Raw genomic sequence first — 23577 nt, 5'->3', positions numbered from 1 at the left:
CGTGTTGTAATAAATCCTGCGGGCTAGACAGGGTCATGGTTGTGAAGCAGGAGATCAAAGCCGAGAGTTCCGTTAGTGTATAGCGAACAAAGTCGGCAATGTGAAGGCGAGAACTAAACTTGACGTGAGGCACCAGAAAACTGGGCTATGAGCACGCAATAACTCGGGGCAGAATGGTTGCTTGATGAGTTTAAATAGGCAAAGGTGATAAACTGAGACAGAGAATATGGAATAAGATCACTGTCAAAAATATTTGTGCTTTAAAAAAGATTTGTGTGTAATTCTGTCTTTTGTCTGTGTTGGATTCCAAAATCTACGGCCACGACAGCTTACAGATATGAGATTTTGTGTGTTTGGTACAATACAACTCTGAAATATACGACTGACCGTTTACAGACACAAAACTCGTTTTTACAACTCCTCTGTTACACGGACGTATTGCGAATCTTTGTGTTAAACCACTGTAAAAAATACGTCATCAAGGCCACATGCACAGGCGTTACTATCCGAGGGAAGAGGAATCGATTCGGCGCATGCGCCCCGCCACTGTCTTAAACCACTGGCGCCAAAATGCCAGATTCGCAGCGGAGCGCTCTTTCATCGTCTCCGGTAAGGTTTTTTTTCACAGATTCGGACATGTTTAATGGAGGTAAAATTACAGAGATGTTTTAACAATAGTAGGTAAGATTTTAGGAGTTTAAAACAGTGGAGGAGAGCATGTGCCGAATCGATTTCTCTTCCCTAGGATAGTAATGCCTGTGCATGTGGCCTTGATGACGTATTTTTTACAGTGGTTTAACACAAAGATTCGTGGGCGTAATTTCGCAATTCGTCCGTGGAAAAAAAAGTTCCACTTCCATACATGGTAATAAGTTAGACTCAAAATGTCATTCCTAGGTCATCCATTATTGCCCTCATACAATCATGACTTTTCTGATTATCTTTCAAAAAAAAAACTCAAATACACAGGTGTTGTTGTTATTATTATTATTATTATTATTATTATTATTATATTTTTATTGCATTTTCTGTTTACCATCTAACCCCATTATTATTGGTTGTATTATTATTATTATTATTATTATTATTATTACTAGTAGTAGTAGTAGTATGATTTGTTTTTGTTGTTGTATCTACTATTATAACATCAGTTACACATTTTAAGTTGTTTTTATTCATGTACATGCTTCCACCCCTACACACACACACACACACACACACACATATATTTAAATAGATTTGTCAATGCTCCATTTTCTTTCTTGTCTTGGTCATTATCAGTTTACATTCTTTAGTATCTCCTTTTTTTTTCTTTCGGTGTCTTTCTGTGTTTTCGGTTTGTTGTTTGGCCTGGTTGTTGTCACATTTTATGTTAAAGTCTCTGCACAAGAATAATCATAAAAAAAAATAGATGGTAGCTACATGTACTTTGCCTAGTCACAAAAAAGTTGAATATTATTGAATATTATTGAAATCAATTAAATACACATGTAGAGAAGAAGGTAAAAGTCAATCCTCTTTACTGTTAGTTGTTGACGAAGCTTCCATAAAATATTAAATGATTCAATCAATCGTTCCTTAAATAATTAATGCATGACAAAATACTCCACTTGATCATGTCAGCTTACAAAGCAGATTACAATCTAACAAAGTATATATAAAAATGTTTCCCCTTAACATTATGTTTCCCTATACCTGAGTTATGTAGCAGGAAAGTGATGTTTATACTGAATGAGTTAAATGAAGACAAACTAACATGAGAAATGATGTTAGGCTCTTCTTGGCAAAAAAAATGTATCATGTTGTTTGAGGAGAGAGTTTAGATTGTTTGTGATATTTAAAAAATAATTTTTTAAGCTTAAGATTGGCTCATACTTTAAGAACATCTGATTAACAAATCCCTTAATCAAAATAGAATCTGGATATGTAGGGTATCCGGAATGTCCACAACGTAATTCAGTGTTATAAAGTTCATAATTTGCTGTGTGGCATGCAGCAACGCCCAATGCAGCCGCGCACTCGGAAATTGGAATTTTATCAGTAATACTGATTTTATAAGTTTTGTATTTCTCTAACAATGTATCAAGAGAATGCAAATACAATGTGGCAGCAGTATTGATTGAATAGACATCGTCTGATGCTTGCTGGCCAGTCTTGATTTTTAGCCGAGCGTCATGGATCATCATCTGGATGTGGAAGAAGGCTCCATTAACCCAGATTTTAAGCCCACGGGTCCTCATCTGTCCGTCTTGCAGCAGGGAGTTTCTAAGGATGGTGAGATCATTGCTCAACTGCTGCTCCAGTCTCCGTAATTCTTCTTGCAAACGCTGCTCTTTGTAGATGAACATCTTATGGCGCTTCATATATTCTGACATCGTATCCCGAACAGCTGAAGCTTTCTCTTCACCAAACACACGTCGAAACATGCTGTATGAATCATCTTTTTGTTGTGTGTGTGTTTTGCTCTTGATGCAAATTTCTATGATCATAGCAAGCACAAAAGCACCAAGTCCAACAGCATTCGGGACAGAATTGAATGAGGCCAAACTAGATCCCAGGCTTTCAACGTAGCCTGGCACACTGCTGACCAGTTCATCAGAGTAGTCCTGCAACACCGAGTTAGAGTCCAAGCCAGAATATTTCAGCAGAGACGCATCGATGCCTATGTCCGGGAAGAGGCATGGCTCCTCTAACGCTTTTTTATAAACTTCAATAGAAAGTCTCTCCTGTTCTTCTTGTGAGTATTCAGAGCCCATGATTTATCAATCAGTCTGTGATTTTCAGGTAAAGTATAAATGTTCCAACACCAACAGAGAAAACAGTTCAGAAATCATGAAGATAAAGACCAGTTATCTTATTTAAAGCCAGGAGGATGGTGTCAGTAACCAATCAGGTCTCTGAAAGGTTAGGCGTACAGTATTTGTTGACTGTGTGTTGAAGGTTCTGTTTGTCCAAGATCCAGATGTTTGGAGCCAAAAAACAATATTTACCTCGGCAAAAAGCAGAGAAACAACATTATGGAAAAGGGGCGTATGTTATATTTGGCTACATTATACAGGGCCAGGGGTAGCTCAGTGGTTAAGGCATTGTACTATGGTTTGGAAGATCCCAGGTTCAAACCCCACAACCACCAAGTTGCCACAGTTGGGCCCTTAACCCTCAACTGCTCAGATGTGTAATGAGATAGAAATGTAAGTCGCTCTGGATAGGAGCATCTGCCAAATGCCCAAATGTAAATTATACAGTTATCATTGGTTCTGCTGTTACTTACACTGAATGCTGTTGTAGTGCCGTTATCACAGTTTTAGTATAGAATAACTGCAGAAAAAGCCAAGGTAAGGAGTAGCATCAACCAACAAAATGGCAAACTTTTCTTTCAAAGGTTTTCAATCAAATTTGACATTTTCTGCCATATTTCCTACCAGTGTCAGAGGCAGATAGATCTACACACGGTGTGGGTAAGGATGGGGTTACATCAGTAAAAACCTAACATTTCCTAAAAGGAATTTAATAATGGGGGTTTGTGTGTTATGTTAGCTAAAATCGCTTGCTAAACAGTACTCATCACAGCATTAGCAAATATACAGGCTCCTTCTAAAGCACAGTGCCTGCATTATGGCCCCAGTTACTCCCAGATTGGGAATATATCAACCATGACAGGATAACATTTTCTAAAAATTATTTGGAAATGTAGATGGGCAGAGGTGGCTGACATGAGTCAAAGTTCATCTTTTTGCTTGTTTAAACAGTATTTTATGTTTGTCAGCATAATCTCTCTTGCATGGTGTCTTTTTCTCTCTCATACACACACACACACACACACACACACACACACAATTAAACACAGTCAGATTTAAAAAAAAACACATTATGACACATAAAAACATTTTTTTAACTCATATTGGTACACTTTCCACATCCTGCATGGTGTGTTATGACAGTAGTTTCAAGCTTGCCATAAAGCCAAATACAGTTTCAAATCATGTTGTGCTGTGTCACAACCAGGTCTATGCACAGGAATTACTTTTAACAACTAACTTTAAGTTACAAGTGAAATAACAGTAGGCCTATATTATAGTGTTAATTTAATTCAATTTAACCGGTGTAGTAATTTTACCATTTACATTTACATTTGGGCATTTAGCAGACGCTCTTATCCAGAGCGACTTACATTTTTATCTTATGGAGGGTTAAGGGCCTTGCTCAAGGGCCCAACAGTGGCAACTTGGTGGTTGTGGGGTTTGAACCTGAGATCTTCCGAACCGTAGTCCAATGCCTTAACCACTGAGCTACCCCTGGCCCAATGGTCATTATTGCAATATAGACTACTGTATACCCATCAGTTTGTCCCTGATGAGGCTTCCTAAAAAATTAAACCAACCAGTCACTTCACTGTCTACAAACTTAAGTGATCAGTGAGAGTGGGAGAAGATAGCATCCAAACATACCAGTTCACCATAAATCTCTATGTCCATGTGTCCTTTAGATCTGCACCTTTGCATAAGACAAATCTATTCAAAAAAGGCTTGTCTAAGGAAATACATTTCCAGCTTAGACTGAGACTGTGAAATTTGAATATAAGTCTATTCAATAACGTTAGGGCTAGAAATAGCTTAGCCCCCTGTATTTATAATCCAAGGTACCACATAATAGCCTGCATCCTTTGATTGAAGTAGGCATGGCAGATCATAAAACACTAGCAGTTTACTTACTGTAGGTAGCATGGCAAGCTACCATTTAATGGTTTATAAGTTAAAAGTATTATTTTAAAATCAATGCAAAAGTTCACTTGGAGTCAGTGCCATGTGGATAAGACGGGAGTGGTGTGCTTATATCATCAGCTAGTAAGGACTCTGTCTGTCTCATTCTCGTGTGACAGTTAAATACTACCAATTTAGTTTGACACAATGTATGTTTTAGTTTTTTTTTCGAGCAGTCTGTGTTAAGGTGCATTTTAGATGTATCTAGAACCAGGGTGCTAGATTTTTCTTTTAAGTAAATATATATTATTATGAAGGTAAAACAGTAGCAAAACCCGAGAGCTTGCAAATTCGAATGTGAGAACTTGTAAAATTAATATTTGTATTTGTAAGTTGAAATTTATACTCACAGCTCTGATGTGAAAAGCTGCATCTATCGATTTGCACACCTGTGTTTTGAATTCGAAGTTGCAGAATAAAAGTGACAAATGTGTAAAGTGTCATTCACATAAACAAAATGACAGGCACAATTGTGTACTACACATTTATCTTTGCGCTTTACTTCAGTTTCGCTGTACAACCACAAGTCGGCACTCACAACCTCTCAGATCTGGCAGTACAACCTCAAATCCCGCGCTCTGACTTTCGCTACTCATTTTGCGATATTCCTGTAGCAAAACTCACTTGTGCACTTGTAAACGCGAACTTTAGAAAGCAGAGTCGGGGGCAACGCCAGCCACAATGCAAACATTTGTATGCATATGTATCAGCTATTTTGTTTTTAAACGCTTGGAAAATATTTTAATGAAATATCATTAGTTTTACTGGATTTTATATACCAGTAAAAGCGCAGCAATGTCGTTTAATTGGTTGGCATAGACGACCCACCACCACCGAAACGGCGTGAGCTGATCTGTGTAGTCTGTGACATCATCGCACACAAAACATCCCACTTCATTGGCTGGCTCCAACCAATTAAATGTTCATCGGTGAGGCATCGACCAATAAAATGACTTTATTCCCATCCCAGCCCCGCCCCCGCGTTTACAAGTGCACAAGTGAGTTATGTTACAGGAATATCGCAAAATGAGTAGCAAAAGTCAGAGCGCCGGGATTTGAGGTTGTATTGCCAGATCTGAGAGGTTGTGAGTGCCGACTTGTGGTTGTACAGCGAAACTGAAGTAAAGCGCAAAGATAAATGTGTAGTACACAATTGTGCCTGTCATTTTGTTTATGTGAATGACACTTTACACATTTGTCACTATTAATCTGCAACTCTACTCAGCTGTGAGTATACATTTCAACTTACAAATACAAATATTAATTTTACAAGTTCTCACATTCGAATTTGCAAGCTCTCGGGTTTTGCTACTGTTTTACCTTCATATATTATCTAGGGTATAACAAAATGTTTAATATAAACATTCAGTCTTCTGATCGAGTTCTGTGTGGTCAGACGATGATCTAATCATAACCGATAACTCTGGGAGATTACTGATAAAGCTCTGTGCAGTAGTTGACGCGAGTGTACTGTGTATTGAATGTGGTATCGTGGCACTGGATGTACATTATTACTAAGAAACACTTTAAATGAGAGTAAATAATATTCTGTGATAGCTTCAGACTGTAGAAATTGTCACTTTATTGTCTAATTTTAATCCAGAGTTTTGTATTAAATCTAGAATGTGACCATCTTTATGGAGCGGGTTCTGGTCCACACTGATTTACTCCTACTGAGTTCAGAATGGACATGAATGCTGTTCTCAGAGGGTCTTTTGGATTCTCAAAATTAATATTAAAGTCTCCAACAATTAATGCTTTGTTTACAAAAATTTACAAAAAGTTTGAGAAGAAATACACAAACTCACAAAGAAAGTCAGAGTAGGGAACTGAAGGTATGTTATGGAACTGACAGGGCAGACCTATTATTTGCAGCTACATTCAATATGTTAGTATAGAGGACAGCAAATGCATTATGTCCATGGTTTTCAAAGATAATTAGATCGTCATTATAAATAACTGTGCGGCCTCCTCCTCTACTAATTGGACATGGCTGATGTACAGTATGTCATATATTTTCCATATTTAATAGTAATAGTTTTTCTACAGGCATGGTGGTGTAGTGGTTACTGTAGCACTGTCGCCTTGTACCTCCAGGTTTGATTCCCGTCTCAGTGTGCATGTTTCCTTGTTCTCCCCGTGCTTGGTGGGTTTCCTTCAGGTATTCCGGTTTCCTCCCACAGTCCAACAGTAGATTAGGCTACTTGGCATTCCCAAATTGCCTGTAGTGTGTGAATGAGCGCGTGAGTCTGTGTAGATACAGTACATATGTGTGTGTGCTCTGCAATGGATTGGCACCATGTCCAGGGTGTACCCCGCCTTGTGCCCTAAGCCTCCTGAGATAGGCTCCAGGTCCCCGTGACCCTGAATACAGGATAAAGCGGTATGGATGATAAATGAGTGAGTGAGTTTTTCTACATTTTTGCTTGGTTTGGGGAACAGACAGACTCAAAATTGTGGAACCTGAGTGACAACGCTGTGCAGCTAGGAGATGATTGGGTTAGTCTGTTTGTCTGCTCCCTGGCCTACTGTTGGGCTTTCACTTCCCATCTACTACTTTTAAACATTTAGTGTCTGAACTCATCTGAATTGAAAACTATAAAATATGCACAGTCACTCATTAAGTTATTGTGCACACACACACACAATTAGAAAGTGTTCAGCAACCATGTCACTTGTTTTTGAAGTACAGTAATCATGTTCAAAAGATATATGTTAAATAACCAGTGTCCTTCTTCAACCATTGTTGAAGTAAACATCTCTTTGCATTTTGTTATAAATTCACACTTTGTACATGTGACATCATGTAAATCCCAACTGGCCATGGTATTTATGAAATTAATGTTAATAGAATTTACTAAAAATATATATATTTTTTCTAACTTATTTTACAGCATTATCATTTCCAACTTTAGGCATACAGTACCATGAAGCCAACATGCTATAGAAAAAGTAAGATTTTAACAACCTAGAAAAAAAAATAATACAAAGCAGATTGATTAACAAACCAGCCGTAAAGTCTCAGAAAAGGAAAAACAAATGTTAAAATAAAAAGAGTTAACATAAAAATTTTCCCAGCCCTAATACATATGCAACAAATGTTTTATTTGGACCAATTTTAGACTTAATGAAGTGACATACCTGTATTACAGCTACTGGAAGGCAAGGCCTATGGCAAGCCGTTTAAACATTTAATGGCAAGTCTGGATATGTATTACAGATATCCGTAATTCAGTTCTTCCTAGGCAAAATGTAAATTTCAGATATCCACAATGGCATTCCTCCTATCAACAACGGTTATTCCAGATATCCACAACGTCGTTCTTCCTAGGAGGAATGACGTCACTTTTCCCATTCATATCTATGGAGCTTCCCTTTACAGATATCTTTAACTTAGTTGTAGATATCCACATTGTGAAATGTGGATATCTACAAGTAATTTGTGACTATCCATAATTCCTGTTAGAGATATCTACAATTTAATTATGACTAGTCACAATTCCAATTCAAGATATCATCAAATCCCCTCAATTAAAGATATTTATAATGTCCTTTTTAAATATCTTAAATTCTATTTTAACTAGTCAAAACTGGAATATAGATATCTTGAACTGGTATTGTCACTAGTCAGAATGAAAGTGTAGATATCTCTAACAGGAATTGTGAATAGACATAATTTAGAATCTGCTATAAAATTATAGATATCTTTAAATGAATTTTGATTAGAGATATCTCAAATAAAAGATATATTTAACTTTTATTCTGCCTAGTCAAATTGTAATTACAGATATCTTGAATATAAAGTTTTGACTAGGCAAAATAACATTGCAGATATCTGTAATTGTGTCAGAAGTTACGGTAAATAGGAGGACGGGACAGGTTTGATATTGGCGGGAGCGGCTTACTGTTCAAATACGACATAAATTTCTCCCACAACGAAGCTCTCGTTCCCCACAGACTCCTTGATTGTGTACGCATTTTATTTCATGGCATTTTCTAATTATTTTGTCTACAACAGCGACTGCCATTTCTTCTGCTAACTGTTCAAATAATTTGTTTGCTTGGCAAATATCCAATGGGAAGCCTTTCACAAGCAACGTCGGACACAGCAATGCTGACGAGTCAAAATGACATTTACGATATCTTTACCTTTAATTCTGCCTAGGCAAAACTCAGTTATATATATATCTGTAGTTGTCATTTAGAATGTCTGAAGAGTCGAATATCAGTTTCAGTGACGTCATTGCAGATATCCATAATTCAGTTTTGACTCTTCAAAACTTAATTGCAGATATCCCTAACTTTCATTGTGACTATCCAAAACTGAATTACAGATATCTCTAACTACACTCAAAAAAATAACTTGTTGAATGAACATAATTAAATCATGGAAAGAATTTCCACCTGATTTAATGGCTTTCTTTCAGCCTTAAGCAATTTTGTTGGCCCAACTTAATGTTTTTAGGTTCAGTCAAATTAATTTTATTAGGTTAATTTAACTTATTTACTACAGCTGCGTCCAACATAATTTAATACTATTAACATAAATGAATAGCGTTGGTACAACACATTTTTCTAGTTGTAAATTAAGTTGATCCAACTCAAGTAAATTTAAATTTCAAGCCCTGGTCAACAGAATTCTGTGAAGGAAGGAAGCATAAGACAAACGGGATAAAATGGAGATTTTTATTTTACACCAGCAGCAACTTACAAATGAAGTCTCAATTTGAAAAGATGTACAAAACATAAAACACCACAAATAAGTATTAATCATAAAAAAAAAAAAATTACCACCAACAGAAAGTTTTGTACTTTACCTGTACGTTATGACTTTTAAATATGACCGTTAGAGACGGTTGGTCAGGAAACTCCTGAAGTCAGATGCAGACAGGACACTTTCACTCACAAACTCCTGTGAAAAAATACAGAGATAGATTCAATTAAAATTCATGATACCTAATTTTGCAAATGAACAATATTTATACTTTCTTCCTCTCACTTCACAACTTATGAGAACAGACCGAAACCAGAACCGAACCGCAGATTAAGCACGCGCATATAACCGTCGGTATTTTAAGTGTGATTAAAAATACAAGAAATAGCTTAAACCAAAATAACGTGACTAAACATCGCTAAACAGCAGGTGACATTTATGTTCAGTATTTCGTTTCTATTTAGAAAGATGGGAATTAATTCCTGCTTACCTTTTCCACACGCCCGCCAAACGTTTGTCTTCTCAACACGCTGTGTTCTCTTCTCGCGATGTTTGATCTGATATTTCCGGTTTTCATAGTGACAATGGTTTATCTCAACATGATTAAATCTAATAAATGTTAAGTTGTTGAATTTCATGTAAATACAACATAATTTATTCATGTTCATCTTGGAAACATGAAATTATTATGTACAAATCACATATTACATTTTAGTACATGTAACAGGTAGCCAGGTTAATTTTTTTGGGTGTATCATTTTGACGCGTTAGAATGTAATTACAATTATTCAAAAATATGTTGTTGATATCTGTAAGGTTTATTCCGGATAGTCAAATTTTGCCATTAAATGTTAAAACGGCTTGTCATACATGGCCCTTCCTGCCTCCTGCCTATGTTGCACATTCAATTCAATAAAATTTTATTTGTATAGCACTTTTAATAATAATTGTCTGTTTAGGGAAAGCTGCAAAGCAACAATTGCAGATTATAACAGGTACTGTATATAGCATTTTGGTTCACTATTATAGACATTTCCATTTCTATTTCGAACTAGCACATTCTGAATAATTCAAACAAATAATGTTTGTTATGGTACGATCTGGTTGTGCTACATTGCTACCTGTCTCTATAAACAGAGATGGGTAACCTGGTGCTAACATTAACGTGAGGTAATGGCATTAGGCTGTAATGATTATAATTTGAGATCCAACTTGCTGTATCAACTTAAGCCACCTTCTTTTCACTTTTTCCGAGGTAAAAAGCAGCAAAAGATAGTTTTGTCAACATCATTCTGCTTTTACAACACAAGCTATATATTACAGTTCTCATTGGTTCTGCTGTTATTTACACTGAATGCTGTCGTAGTTTCTTTATCACAATATTTGCATGAAGCAACTTGGGAAGAACCCAAGATAAGCAGTAACAACAAGCAAAAAGATAAGTAAAAAAAAGGTTGGTTTTTTTTAAACCTTTCCGATCAAATTTGAAATTTCCTGCCATGTTGGGGAGTGGCTGCATGAATGGCAATGCCAGTTAAGTAGTTAATTTATCTACAACAACTGTTGAATGGCATGTGGCACACACACACACACACACATACACACACACATGCTGGGTATCCCAGTACAATATTATTTGCCACTAAAATGCGACAGCAAATTTACTTTGTAGGAATCGATTGCTAGATAATGTTCAGAGACAACTGTTTTCTGAATTAATTTATCATTGTAATATTGTTGACCTGCTGTGGCTCAGGACAGGTGGGTCGTCCACTTTTTATAGCAGTTAAGTCGCTGGATATCTGGTCCACATTTTAAAGTGTCTGCCAAATGTGAATTAAAGCGATGAACTGACATAGAGGCACGTGGCTTGGACTGTGTTTGTACAAAAGGGCATTACTGTTACACCACAAACCAAAGTTTGTGTTTAGAGTCTTGCCTGCAACAGGTTACGGTTATGATTAAATACAAATAAACAAGTTGTGTCTCATATCATTGTGAACTTTGACCAAGTGTTGTGAGTGCTTAAAAATGAAATAAAGTTTACTAATGCCACATGGTACACTGGATGTTGTATGCAAGGCCAACTATTTTAACAGAAAATAAATAGTTTGTGAACATTTTACTTATACATTTACTTTATATTTCTTACTTGCTGAACGCATCAATGAATAACTCATTAACCTAGAAAATAAAGAAATTCTGGTCTGTCAATTAGGTAGTCAGGCTGTTAGATGAACCACCATGGCATGCAGTTTACAAAAGACACAAATGTGTGTATAAGATATGAGTATTAGTTTATTTAATTTCATTGTGTTTAATTTCACATCTTACATTTTAAATAAGAGAGGAAAGAGGGCTACTGCGTAAGACGAGAGGAGGGAGTCATTCATCCTATTATCTTACTTTAGCTTCACACACACACGCACATAGACAGCGTGTGCGTGCACAAATACAGTACACACACATTTACAGCGTGTGCACAAATACGCTAATAGAAACACTTATCTGTCGGGATTTATTTTTACTTTTTTCAAAGGTAAACTGCAGGTTAATTCGTTTATTTTTAAATAAAGGTTAATTCGGAAATTTTTTTTTTTTTTTGGAAAGTGGAACGAATAATCGAAATTTTCATTATTTTTTTATGGGGGAAATTCTCCTTAATATAGGGTTAGGGTTAGGTTCTGAAACAAATTATGCTCGTAATCCAAGGTTCCAAGCAGGTTATTCAGGCTTACAGAACTAGGAAATGCAACAAACTACAATAAAAATAGATATGCAAGTGTTGCGAAATAAAGGAGAGTATATAAACTCAAACAGAACCCCTAATCTTGGGGTTTTAAGTAAGACAAACTATCTGACCACAAAATTAAATCATCAGCTGTCTCCCTACTGTACTAGTACACACAAACCAATATTTTAATGAATAAATATGTTATTTGTTTTGGGGGAAAAAAGGAACATGTCTGAGTCAAAACATTATTATCTGATAACAAGCAATGTATTTCTTTTTGACAGATATCTCTTTTGATAATACTATATCCCTCCTCACGTTGTTTTAAAGCAGGTGCATGCATGTGCTGCTTTTGTGTGTAATTGATGTCATTTGGAGACGACAAAGTGAAGCCACATTTTTGCATACAGGCAAAGTTACTTATTACACAAATAAACCTTTTTTTAACTTGTTGTACAATTGTGTATTGTATTTAAGACAAGTAAAAAAAAAAGATATTTAACTACGAAAGTTTCAACTATGTTTAATACTTGATCATAGAAAACAACTCACCAAGTTCACGAAGAAAATTGCCTCTTCTTTACGGCATTCAACTGTCGTTTAAAATAGTCCAAACTTGTGAAAAACAGCTAAAAACAGGAGAAGGTAAATTGCAGAAAGAAAAAAAATACTCTTGTAAAATTGTAAAATTAAGAAAAGGTACAATTTTCTCAATATCCTCCAAGAAACAAGCACAGACCAGCAGCAACTAAGGTGTGGCCTTAGGTAAAACTTAATAGTTTAAGTGTGTTAAACTTACAAAATTGAGTACACCTAGTGATTGTCTCATCTATTCATACTGTTTAAGTAATGCAATAAAACGATCTGTGTTATTAACTCAAACTGTTTGCATAGAAACAACTTTTGGGTTAACAGTACAAAAAAAATGAAATATATACTCACTAAATAAATGCTGCCTTCTGCAAAGTGAAAGTACATGCAATGTGAGCAGCTTTATTTCAGTCATAATATAGCGTAATAAGGTCATTATCATATTGTCATTATCATCACACCTCCGTAAAAGTTTTGTTTCTTGAGCATGTGTGTCTGATTTTAAGGGTAATGCAAAAATAAAACATGAACACACACTGTTTTCAGTTTCTTTCTTTTCAGCCCCAAATGTGTACACACGCGATTTTCTATTCAATGTGATTTAACCTTGATGTTTAAGACAGGCCTTGACAAAATGACAGACATGTTGTCTCAGAATAACTCACAGAAACAGTGGTGAGTTGTGTAATGAGTTGTGTTTCCCCACCAGATTTAATACTATTGATGTAACTGTATGAATGCATTATGTTAATAGAAATGTCATGTACACATGTAGCCTCCATACAGTAAGTGCAAAAGGAACAAAACAACAATGAGTCTGTTCTAGTCAGACTGATGGAATGAGACATCAACAGACAGATCATTAACTGCATAGATCATTGTTTTTCACAGCTGATGAGAATTAAATGTTGTGACATACTGTTATGAGAAGTGGAGGGCAAAGTACACAAATCCTGTATTTGAGTAAAAGTAGAGATATCATAGGTAAACTATTACACAAGTAAAAGTACTGTAAAAGTTGAACTTGAGTAAAAGTCCAAAAGTACTTACCTTAAAATTTACTTAAATATCAGAAGTACTGAGCTTCTATCAGCCTACAGTTGCATTTGTCATAGTAAAAGACTCTTTCGCCAACTGTTAATGTGGTGTTTTGTTGCTGTCGGCAACCATCTCGGATTTTGATTTCAAACAACTGCTACATGATTGATTGTTTCACAGAAAGAAGACAAAGTGCACAATTATGTAAAATAATTAGCAGGTGGTGTTATTACTTCCTCAAATACCACACACCACAGTCATTACTGTATTTAACACAACGCCTAGCACAAATTTAGTGAAGTAGACAGTTTGCTGTAGGATGTAATAGAGTAAAAGAAAAAAAATCATCCACTCATCCAATGACAGTAACAAAGTGCTACTTACTGTAGTTACCTTCCTCCTCTGGTTATGAGTCATGCATAATACCATCAGATACACTGTAAAAAATGTCAGTAAATTTAACGGTAAAATACTGTATAAATGCTACAGAATAAAACCGTATTCCACAAAACATGCGATAACCGTAAAATTTACAGTTAAAAACCGTAATTAGTTTAACAGAGTAATACCTTACATTTAACAGTTAAAAACATATGAAAATACGGTTAATTGCAGTAAAATCAACAATATACTGTATTATCCCTTACAGAAAATACATGAATTTTACATGTTTTTACATGTGCAAAAATGTGTTTTTGGGACATTTTTTGTGTGAAACCCATGGGATCACATGTAAAACCCATGAGATAAACATGATGTTACTATTTTTGTTAAAAATTAAACCTGCTTGTGTTGATTTCAGTCAATGTTCTCTAAAAAAACATCCTGGAGAAAAGCGTTTCAACATATTTTTGCCTCGAATTTCTGTAATCTGTACAAATTAGAAAAGAATTTAGTTGAAGAATACTTAGTTGTTATCATAAAATATTGTATTGTAAAGTTTTAAAGAACAGTAAACACAAAAACAATTACAAGGCAGGTTGTGAACTTTACATAATATAATTACTTTCATATACTCAAAATAATCGTATTTGTTGACGTAAAGTGTTTTTTTTTTTTTCGATTTAGGGTAAAGTAATTTTGTAATTACGGTCAACTTGACCGTACAAATTCCTAATACGTTGTCTAATCACAAACCATTCATGTTAAGTCAACATTTCATACAGTACAGCAGGGGGCAGTAGCGAGACCCCAGCTGTCATGAACCGCTAATGAAACAGAAGAGTGAGACAATTCAAACTACACCTGCGCTGGAGTTAATTGACTCTCTGCCCGCGCGCGCGTTACCCTTTGCAGTTCTGTCCGTTTTAACAGAGGAGGTCAACACACGAAAAGGTAAGATATAAGATTTTTTTTCGCCAGTACATATTTTTATATATATATAGTATTTAACTTTGACCTGCTTCTGTAGTTTTAGAGAGTGCTAGTGTTTTAGACTGAAGTAAGCTAACGGATTTAGCCACGTGTCACAGACGAGGCTGAAGTTAGCTCGTTATTCGCCTCGTTACTCACGGGAGTGTTCACGTTGGCGAACGCTGCGCAGTTTAATCAATAAAACGTTATTTTGGTAGCTTAAACCATTCTGGCCAAGCGAATATGTACTATACCATACCTAGCAGGTACCCAACTATATAGTAAAAGTGAAATTGTCCTGGCCCAGATTGATTTTACACTTTAAAAAGAGTGTAAATATTTGACTATTTAATTGTATTATTAAATCGACTTTTGAATTAAATATTCGTTTTATTTATTTTTTCATTTTTTTTTAAATGGTAGTGATTTTAATGTCAAACTTTAGAACAGAATTTTCCAGTGTATCGAGCGCTCTGACTGATTAATGGATATGTATTAATTATTCAGCATTCACTATATTTTTACTATTTGCCTATCCCTTACTTGCTATATACACTCGCTTAATTATAAGTAGGAGAGTATGCTACTATTCAAACTGATAAATTTTAATTATTTTATACAGCACATTAATGATTGTAAAAATGTTGCACATAGCAATGATAACTAATAATAACATTCATTAAAAAAAATTACCCAAACAGGTATTAACAATACAGAGATGCACATTCAAAATGCAATGACAAACTATATGGGATTATCCTAAATTTTTTTACAGTAAACTAATTTAATTTTCATTGTATCTCTTACATTTTCCAAAAACACCAGCATGTCCTTCATTTTGGAGAAGACAAATAAAAAATTCACTAGAGTATCTTCTTTTTCATCTTCAACATTTTCTAGTGTCAAATTTACACAGGGCCGTCTCTGTTTCATCCTTGTTCATGTACAAGAGATCTCAATACATATACAGTGATTAACACAGTGATTAGTCTGTGCCATAGACTGAACAGTGTTTAAGGTTTTTGTAACAAACTAAAATACAGGCTATTTTATTCTCTTTTTTGCCATCAACATCAGCAGTAAACTAATCACTGTGTTAATCACTGTATATGTATTGAGATTAATATATTTTCAGATTTTAGAGTTACCTGGTGTATCAGTGCATTTTGGAAGCTGAGAGGTGGCGCAATGAAAATAAGCAGCTTTTCTGGTGGAAATGTTGCTTCACCTCTTGTACATGAACAAGGATGAAGCAGAGAAGGCCCTGTGTAAATTTGACACTAGAAAATGTTGGAGAAGATGAAAAAGAAGATATTCTAGTGAATTTTTCATTTGTCTTCTCCAAAATGAAGGACATGCTGGTGTTTTTGGAAAATGTAAGAGATACAATGAAAATTAAATTAGTTTACTGTAAAAAATTTTTTAGGATAATCCCATATAGTTTGTCATTGCATTTTGGATGTGCATCTCTGTATTGTTAATACCTGTTTGGGTAATTTTTTAATGAATGTTATTATTAGTTATCATTGCTATGTGCAACATTTTTACAATCATTAATGTGCTGTATTAAATAATTAAAATTTCTCAGTTTGAATAGTAGCATACTCTCCTACTTATAATTAAGCGAGTGTATATAGCAAGTAAGAGATGGGCAAATAGTAAAAATATAGTGATTGCTGAATAATTAATACATATCCATTAATCAGTCAGAGCGCTCGATACACTGGAAAATTCTGTTCTAAAGTTTGACATTAAAATCACTACCATTTAAAAAAAAATGAAAAAATAAATAAAACGAATATTTAATTCAAAAGTCGATTTAATAATACAATTAAATAGTCAAATATTTACACTCTTTTTAAAGTGTAAAATCAATCTGGGCCAGGACAATTTCACTTTTACTATATAGTTGGGTACCTGCTAGGTATGGTATAGTACATATTCGCTTGGCCAGAATGGTTTAAGCTACCAAAATAACGTTTTATTGATTAAACTGCGCAGCGTTCGCCAACGTGAACACTCCCGTGAGTAACGAGGCGAATAACGAGCTAACTTCAGCCTCGTCTGTGACACGTGGCTAAATCCGTTAGCTTACTTCAGTCTAAAACACTAGCACTCTCTAAAACTACAGAAGCAGGTCAAAGTTAAATACTATATATATATAAAAATATGTACTGGCGAAAAAAAATCTTATATCTTACCTTTTCGTGTGTTGACCTCCTCTGTTAAAACGGACAGAACTGCAAAGGGTAACGCGCGCGCGGGCAGAGAGTCAATTAACTCCAGCGCAGGTGTAGTTTGAATTGTCTCACTCTTCTGTTTCATTAGCGGTTCATGACAGCTGGGGTCTCGCTACTGCCCCCTGCTGTACTGTATGAAATGTTGACTTAACATGAATGGTTTGTGATTAGACAACGTATTAGGAATTTGTACGGTCAAGTTGACCGTAATTACAAAATTACTTTACCCTAAATCGAAAAAAAAAAAAACACTTTACGTCAACAAATACGATTATTTTGAGTATATGAAAGTAATTATATTATGTAAAGTTCACAACCTGCCTTGTAATTGTTTTTGTGTTTACTGTTCTTTAAAACTTTACAATACAATATTTTATGATAACAACTAAGTATTCTTCAACTAAATTCTTTTCTAATTTGTACAGATTACAGAAATTCGAGGCAAAAATATGTTGAAACGCTTTTCTCCAGGATGTTTTTTTAGAGAACATTGACTGAAATCAACACAAGCAGGTTTAATTTTTAACAAAAATAGTAACATCATGTTTATCTCATGGGTTTTACATGTGATCCCATGGGTTTCACACAAAAAATGTCCCAAAAACACATTTTTGCACATGTAAAAACATGTAAAATTCATGTATTTTCTGTAAGGGATAATACAGTATATTGTTGATTTTACTGCAATTAACCGTATTTTCATATGTTTTTAACTGTTAAATGTAAGGTATTACTCTGTTAAACTAATTACGGTTTTTAACTGTAAATTTTACGGTTATCGCATGTTTTGTGGAATACGGTTTTATTCTGTAGCATTTATACAGTATTTTACCGTTAAATTTACTGACATTTTTTACAGTGTAGTTCTGAGTAGCTTGTTACTTTTTTAGTTTTATTTACGACATTAGACATGTGCCTAATTTTATAGTGAAATGTAACTCACTCAATAGGATTGTATTAAGTATATTGAGTTTTTTTTTTTTTTTTTTTTTCTCTTTGTTTTTTTTAAGAATGCAACTGTTGAGAAGAAGAGGGAGTGCCTCATCAAGGCACTTTGTGTCTACTTAAATGAAGAACCGGACAGTCTCTTCAAAGAATATCTGGTAGGTAATGCTAATGATTACTGCAGAAGTAATGGTATCATTGGGCTCTTCAGAATATCACAATATCCATTTAGTCTTCTTAAATTATAAGTTAAAGCTGCTATTAGATGGCATCAGATCACAGGTGTACTTGAGAAAAGAATGTGAGAAATCAGTGTGGACCAAATGTTAGTGATTTAAAGACTAGAAAAACAACTACCGGGAAAAATGCAATGCAAACAGGCTCTTTGGAATTCTGTATTAGTCTAGTGATTTTCATTTTTGCTTTTTGTGTATCAATAGAATACAGATGGCTGTGCTGCAGAGAGGATCTTGAACATGTTGTATTTGGCATCTACAGCATCAATGTTGGAGGTGATGCCACTACCTCTCCAGCTAATGTTGGAATTGTTATTGAGGGTGTTGAAGTGCTTCATGACTTGGGAGACATCGCTACTACATGTACGGTCTTAATGTCTCCAGTTATTCTCAGGAACTGAAAATATTCTCTGAGGTACTGCAGAAGATCTTCCTCCAGCTGGATGCTACCAGACTTTCACCAAAAGTACAGATGCTTAAAAACAAACCAACATCAAGCACCTGAGTGTAAGATTCATACAGTGAGAACCTTTATTGTTTTCTATTTTTTTGTGAGTGACATGATTTTTTTCTTATGTAAAACATGTCCAGAATACTGTTTTAATGTTTTTTTTTTTTTTTTTTTTTTTTGTCAAACACACACATTTTTTCCCCCTCTTTAAATGTGTTACAGTTGGGGGAAAAACGTTAGAATATGTTGCATTTTGTGTGCAGTATGTCTTTTGTATTGTTGGACCATAATATTCTCAATTTCTTAATCGCACGTTGTGAACATATTTGCATGGCTTGTCATGTCAAAATACATGCTCGCTGCAGACATCTCGAAAAGGTTTAGGATAGGAGATGATCGGCTTTACAACACTAAAAAAAATCCCGTAGTTTTTACGGAAAAAAACTGGCAGCTGGGGTTACCAGAACAATTCCGTAAAATATACAGCAAAACAGTAATTGCTTTTACTGCATAACATGTACATTTTACAGTTTAAACCAGCATATAACACACTAGACTTCTGTTATATTTACTGGTTTAAACTGTAAAAAATACATGTTATGCAGTAAAAGCAATTACTGTTTTGCTGTATATTTTACGGAATTGTTCTGGTAACCCCAGCTGCCAGTTTTTTTCCGTAAAAACTACGGGATTTTTTTTACAGTGTAGACACATAACCTGGCAGAAATTGCATGTGATGTGTGCAGGAGGTTAACATAATTTCTGAGTGACACACGATTGACTGATGTGGACTAAGCCAATACATGAGAACAGGAGGTCTGATAAAATGATAACAGTTACATTTAGTCCAAATAAAATTCCAAAAATAAAAGTTTAATTTAATTAAAAATTATTTATTTAGCATTTTAACAATGAACATTGTCTCAAAGCAGCTTTACCGAACATAAGAAACCAAAAATATAGTGCGAAAAGTCCTGGTTGTTAGACAAAATCATCACTAGTGAGCTTTCGACAGTGTGTTTTCTGTGTGCACAGGTTTTGCATCGGAATCTCGGAGAAACAACCAAACAAAATTGGTTTACAGGAGACAGTGAGCAAAATTTTCAAGATATCAATCCCATAAAAACAAGTTGAGAAAACAAAGCACAAAGCATCCAGTGAGCATGCAGTGTCCTTCAGAGGACAACTCAGACAGATCCCCCTAAAAGTGCTATTTAGAAGTCTGGTCTAGGACACCCTCGGCAATGATACAGGGCAAAGGGTCAGGATGGGTGTTTGGCATGGAGTCTGTGACATGTGTCTTGGCATAGTGACTCAACTATTCGTGTTTGGTGTTAAAACAATGTCTCATCAAGGTAAAAAAGCCAATTTTCAGATAGGATCATATAACACTATTTTTCATAACACTTAAGTAAAAAAAAAAAACACACTTGCTAAATAATTTATAAATTTATAAATAAATTGACTTGTGTGCAATAAACCAAGAAATAAAATCTAGATATGTAAGTGTGCATGAATGTAATGCAACCACAGGGGGGCACAATCCAGTGTATTCTTGCGCCAGTCCCAAGTCTGGATAAATACAGAGGGTGGTGACAGGAAGGGCATTCGATGTAAAACATTTGCCAAATCAAATGATGCGAATCACTAAGAGGACTTCCATAATGGATTGGTCGTGGCCCGGCTTAACAAGGACCGCCACCGGTGTTGTAGACCTACAGGGTGCTGGTGGAAATTGGGCTAGTGTTGTTAAAAAAGGATGGATGCAGTAAGAGAGGACATGAACTTAGTTGGGGTGAGAGAAGAAGAAGCAGAGGATAGGGTTAGGTGGAGGTAGATGATTCGCTGTGGCGACCCCCAAAAGGGAACAGCCGAAAGACAAAGAAGTGTGCATAAATGTTAAGGTGTCCATAAGTGATCATGAATGTCCAGAATGAGTGCAAAGAGACAATGTCATAATAGTGCATGTTTAAAAAATTTGTCCTATCTGATGTTTCGGTTGAGAGACCTTATCGCCTGCGTGAAGAAGCTCCTCTTCAGTCTCCCTGTGTTGGCCTTCAGGGAGCGGAATTGCTTGACCACAACAGAGAGAACAGTCCATTGCTGGGGTGACTGAGGTCCTTCACGATCTTCCTGGCCTCGGTCCAGCACTGTTTGCTGTAGATTGAGTGCAGGTCGGCTCGCTCAACTGTAGGGCTCGTCTGTCCTGCATGGTGCTGTTTCCAAACCAGGTCGTGATGTTTCCTGTCAGGATACTCTCTTTGGTGCAGGAGTAAAAATTCCTGAGCATCCTGGAGGGAAGTCTCTCAAGCGCCTGAGGTGGTAGAGACGCTGCCGGGCCTTTTCTAAAATGCAAAATGGTTAAGATATTGCAACATGAATTTGACATGGTTACGGATGCTATAGATTTTTTGCCCTTTAATTTTTTAACAAAAAAATCTATTTATGAAATGATTTTGCAGGTCACATGCTTTTAGGAGCTTACACAAATTTTAGTATCAATACTCAAAGAAATATGAATAATTTGCATTTTAAATTATTATTGTTTTAAGCACGATTGTTTGTATAATGCTGAAAATGGCAATTTTGGGGGCACAAATAAAATCATGTCTTCAAAATGGTTGAAGCTGCAACTTAGGGAAAATAAAAATAATAAAATATTTAGGGAAGCAAGGCTGGTCATTTTCATGTTGCATAAACCTCCGCTTCTTTGGCAAATACATTTTCTGTGTTATATGTATAACATTAAATACTGCACCAGTATTGTGTTTTCACGAAGAGGAAGGCTTGCTAAAGTTGGAAGTTTGTATAAAGTTTGAAAAAACTAAACATGGTTAATTTGTCAGCTTTTATCCCACTTGTCTCACTGATTATATTGTCTCTTGTGAATGCACTTTTACTGTTGTGAGATTTGTGTTTATTAAAAGATCCGGCTCTAAGAGTTGATTTATTTCCAAATGACTCATCTCCTGGATAGAATCCTTCTTCTGAAAGTGAAAGTGTTTCTCTCTCCGCCTCGACTTTATTTTGTGGTGTCGTAAGATGAGTTAAAACACGATTTTTTAAGCAAAAACTGTTGTTAATGTCATGCAACAAGGACTGTTGACCAAAGGTAGGTAATTTCTGTATTATTAATGACTTTATATGGGATAAATGCAGATATATTGTAAATCAAACGCATGTAAAAACCAGCTGTAAGAAACCTTTGTTTTTTGTTGTATCGATATTTCAGCCTCCCTTATTTTATTTGTCATGAATTAAACATTAAAGCAGTTAATTGTATCAAAGGTAGTTCCTGTAAATTAAAAAAAAACGTAAAAAGTAGTTTTTCCGAAGCCCTGTGTTTATTGCTGGAAGAGCTGTATGGAGTGTTTACAGTTGACATCACAGCTTGGCCTTGATCAACTTCTGGCGGTCTGTTTTCTTGTACTTTTGTTTAACTGATCCCTATGGGTTTTTTTTTTTTTTTTTTTTTTTTTACACAAAGTGCTCATGCATCTCTTAACTGTTTTAGGTTATTCCTTGGTTTAATTTTGTACATCATGGCTCCAAAGGGCACCAAAACCAGTGCTAGTGTTAGTGCTGATATTTCTCCATAGCAAGAGGCACAGGATAAATATCAATTTAAAAGTGAAACAAAATGTTTTCAAACAACCCAAATATTATAATCAGCTGAGAAAGAATATTTTTGTCATGAGCATCTCCCACTTGCACTGGCCATCCATCCATCCATCCATCCATCCTGCTAACAGATGCACATAAAGAAAAAAGAAAGAAACAGTTGTTGGAAGCAGCATTGTTTACAGTGTACAATGCACCAAGTTTCTCTCTGTAGATTCTCATGAATTAACAACCAAATTGTACTTTTTTTTACTGTAAAAAGTACTTATTATTTTTTTATTTATTTATTGTTGCCATCTGTTGATGTAGTCTTTAAGCAGAAGTTATAGTGTGTCTGTAAACCTATTGTGTGGTGTATTGAATAGAATCAGGATCAGAACCTCTAAATTGTGGTCAAATTTAATTTTACATTTGGTTTTGTGTTTTCTAGGAGTGTAATCTCTTCCTGCAGAAGAGAACAGACTCTTCCCGACTCTATGCGTTTGTGTATACTTTCCTAAAAGTCTAAGATGGAGATTTCTGATCTGGACACAGATGATGGTCCCCCACCCTGGAAAAAATGGTTAGTTAAAGTGAATAATTTAATGAATGATTTTACCATTAAGAAAAAGCTAACAGTAACACCTCCATAATAAATTAGCATGTTAATCAAAAACTGTAAGGAGTGTATATAAAAAATAAAGCACTGTATACAATGTTGTGCAGCAAACTCCAGGGAAAGAGCTGTATCTCTATGAAGAGTGATCGGTCTATGAATTCTCCTCTGTGGTTTAAGGATACACAGTCCTTAATTGGACACAGGTAACATCTTCACACAGTTAATATCACTGTTAGAGACGCAGTAAAAGGGAAATGTAACTAAATAAACCAAATGGCATACCCACATGTTCTGTT

General features: G+C 35.3%; 1 protein-coding gene across 1 annotated transcript in view; it reads left to right on the top strand.

The window, feature by feature from the left end:
- LOC128534524 (NACHT, LRR and PYD domains-containing protein 12-like) overlaps window positions 1–23577 on the top strand; it is a 149829-nt gene that overhangs the window by 94415 nt on the left and 31837 nt on the right. The window contains exon 11 of the mRNA XM_053508978.1: window positions 3071–3074. Within this exon, the coding sequence (XP_053364953.1) occupies window positions 3071–3074 (4 nt within the window). The remainder of the gene's footprint in view (window positions 1–3070; window positions 3075–23577) is intronic.

This window comes from Clarias gariepinus, chromosome 12 (assembly GCF_024256425.1).
Source record: "Clarias gariepinus isolate MV-2021 ecotype Netherlands chromosome 12, CGAR_prim_01v2, whole genome shotgun sequence".
Taxonomy (NCBI): Eukaryota; Metazoa; Chordata; class Actinopteri; order Siluriformes; family Clariidae; genus Clarias; species Clarias gariepinus.
The sequence above is the reverse complement of the archived record's forward strand: the minus strand, read 5'-3'. Positions and strand labels throughout refer to the sequence as shown.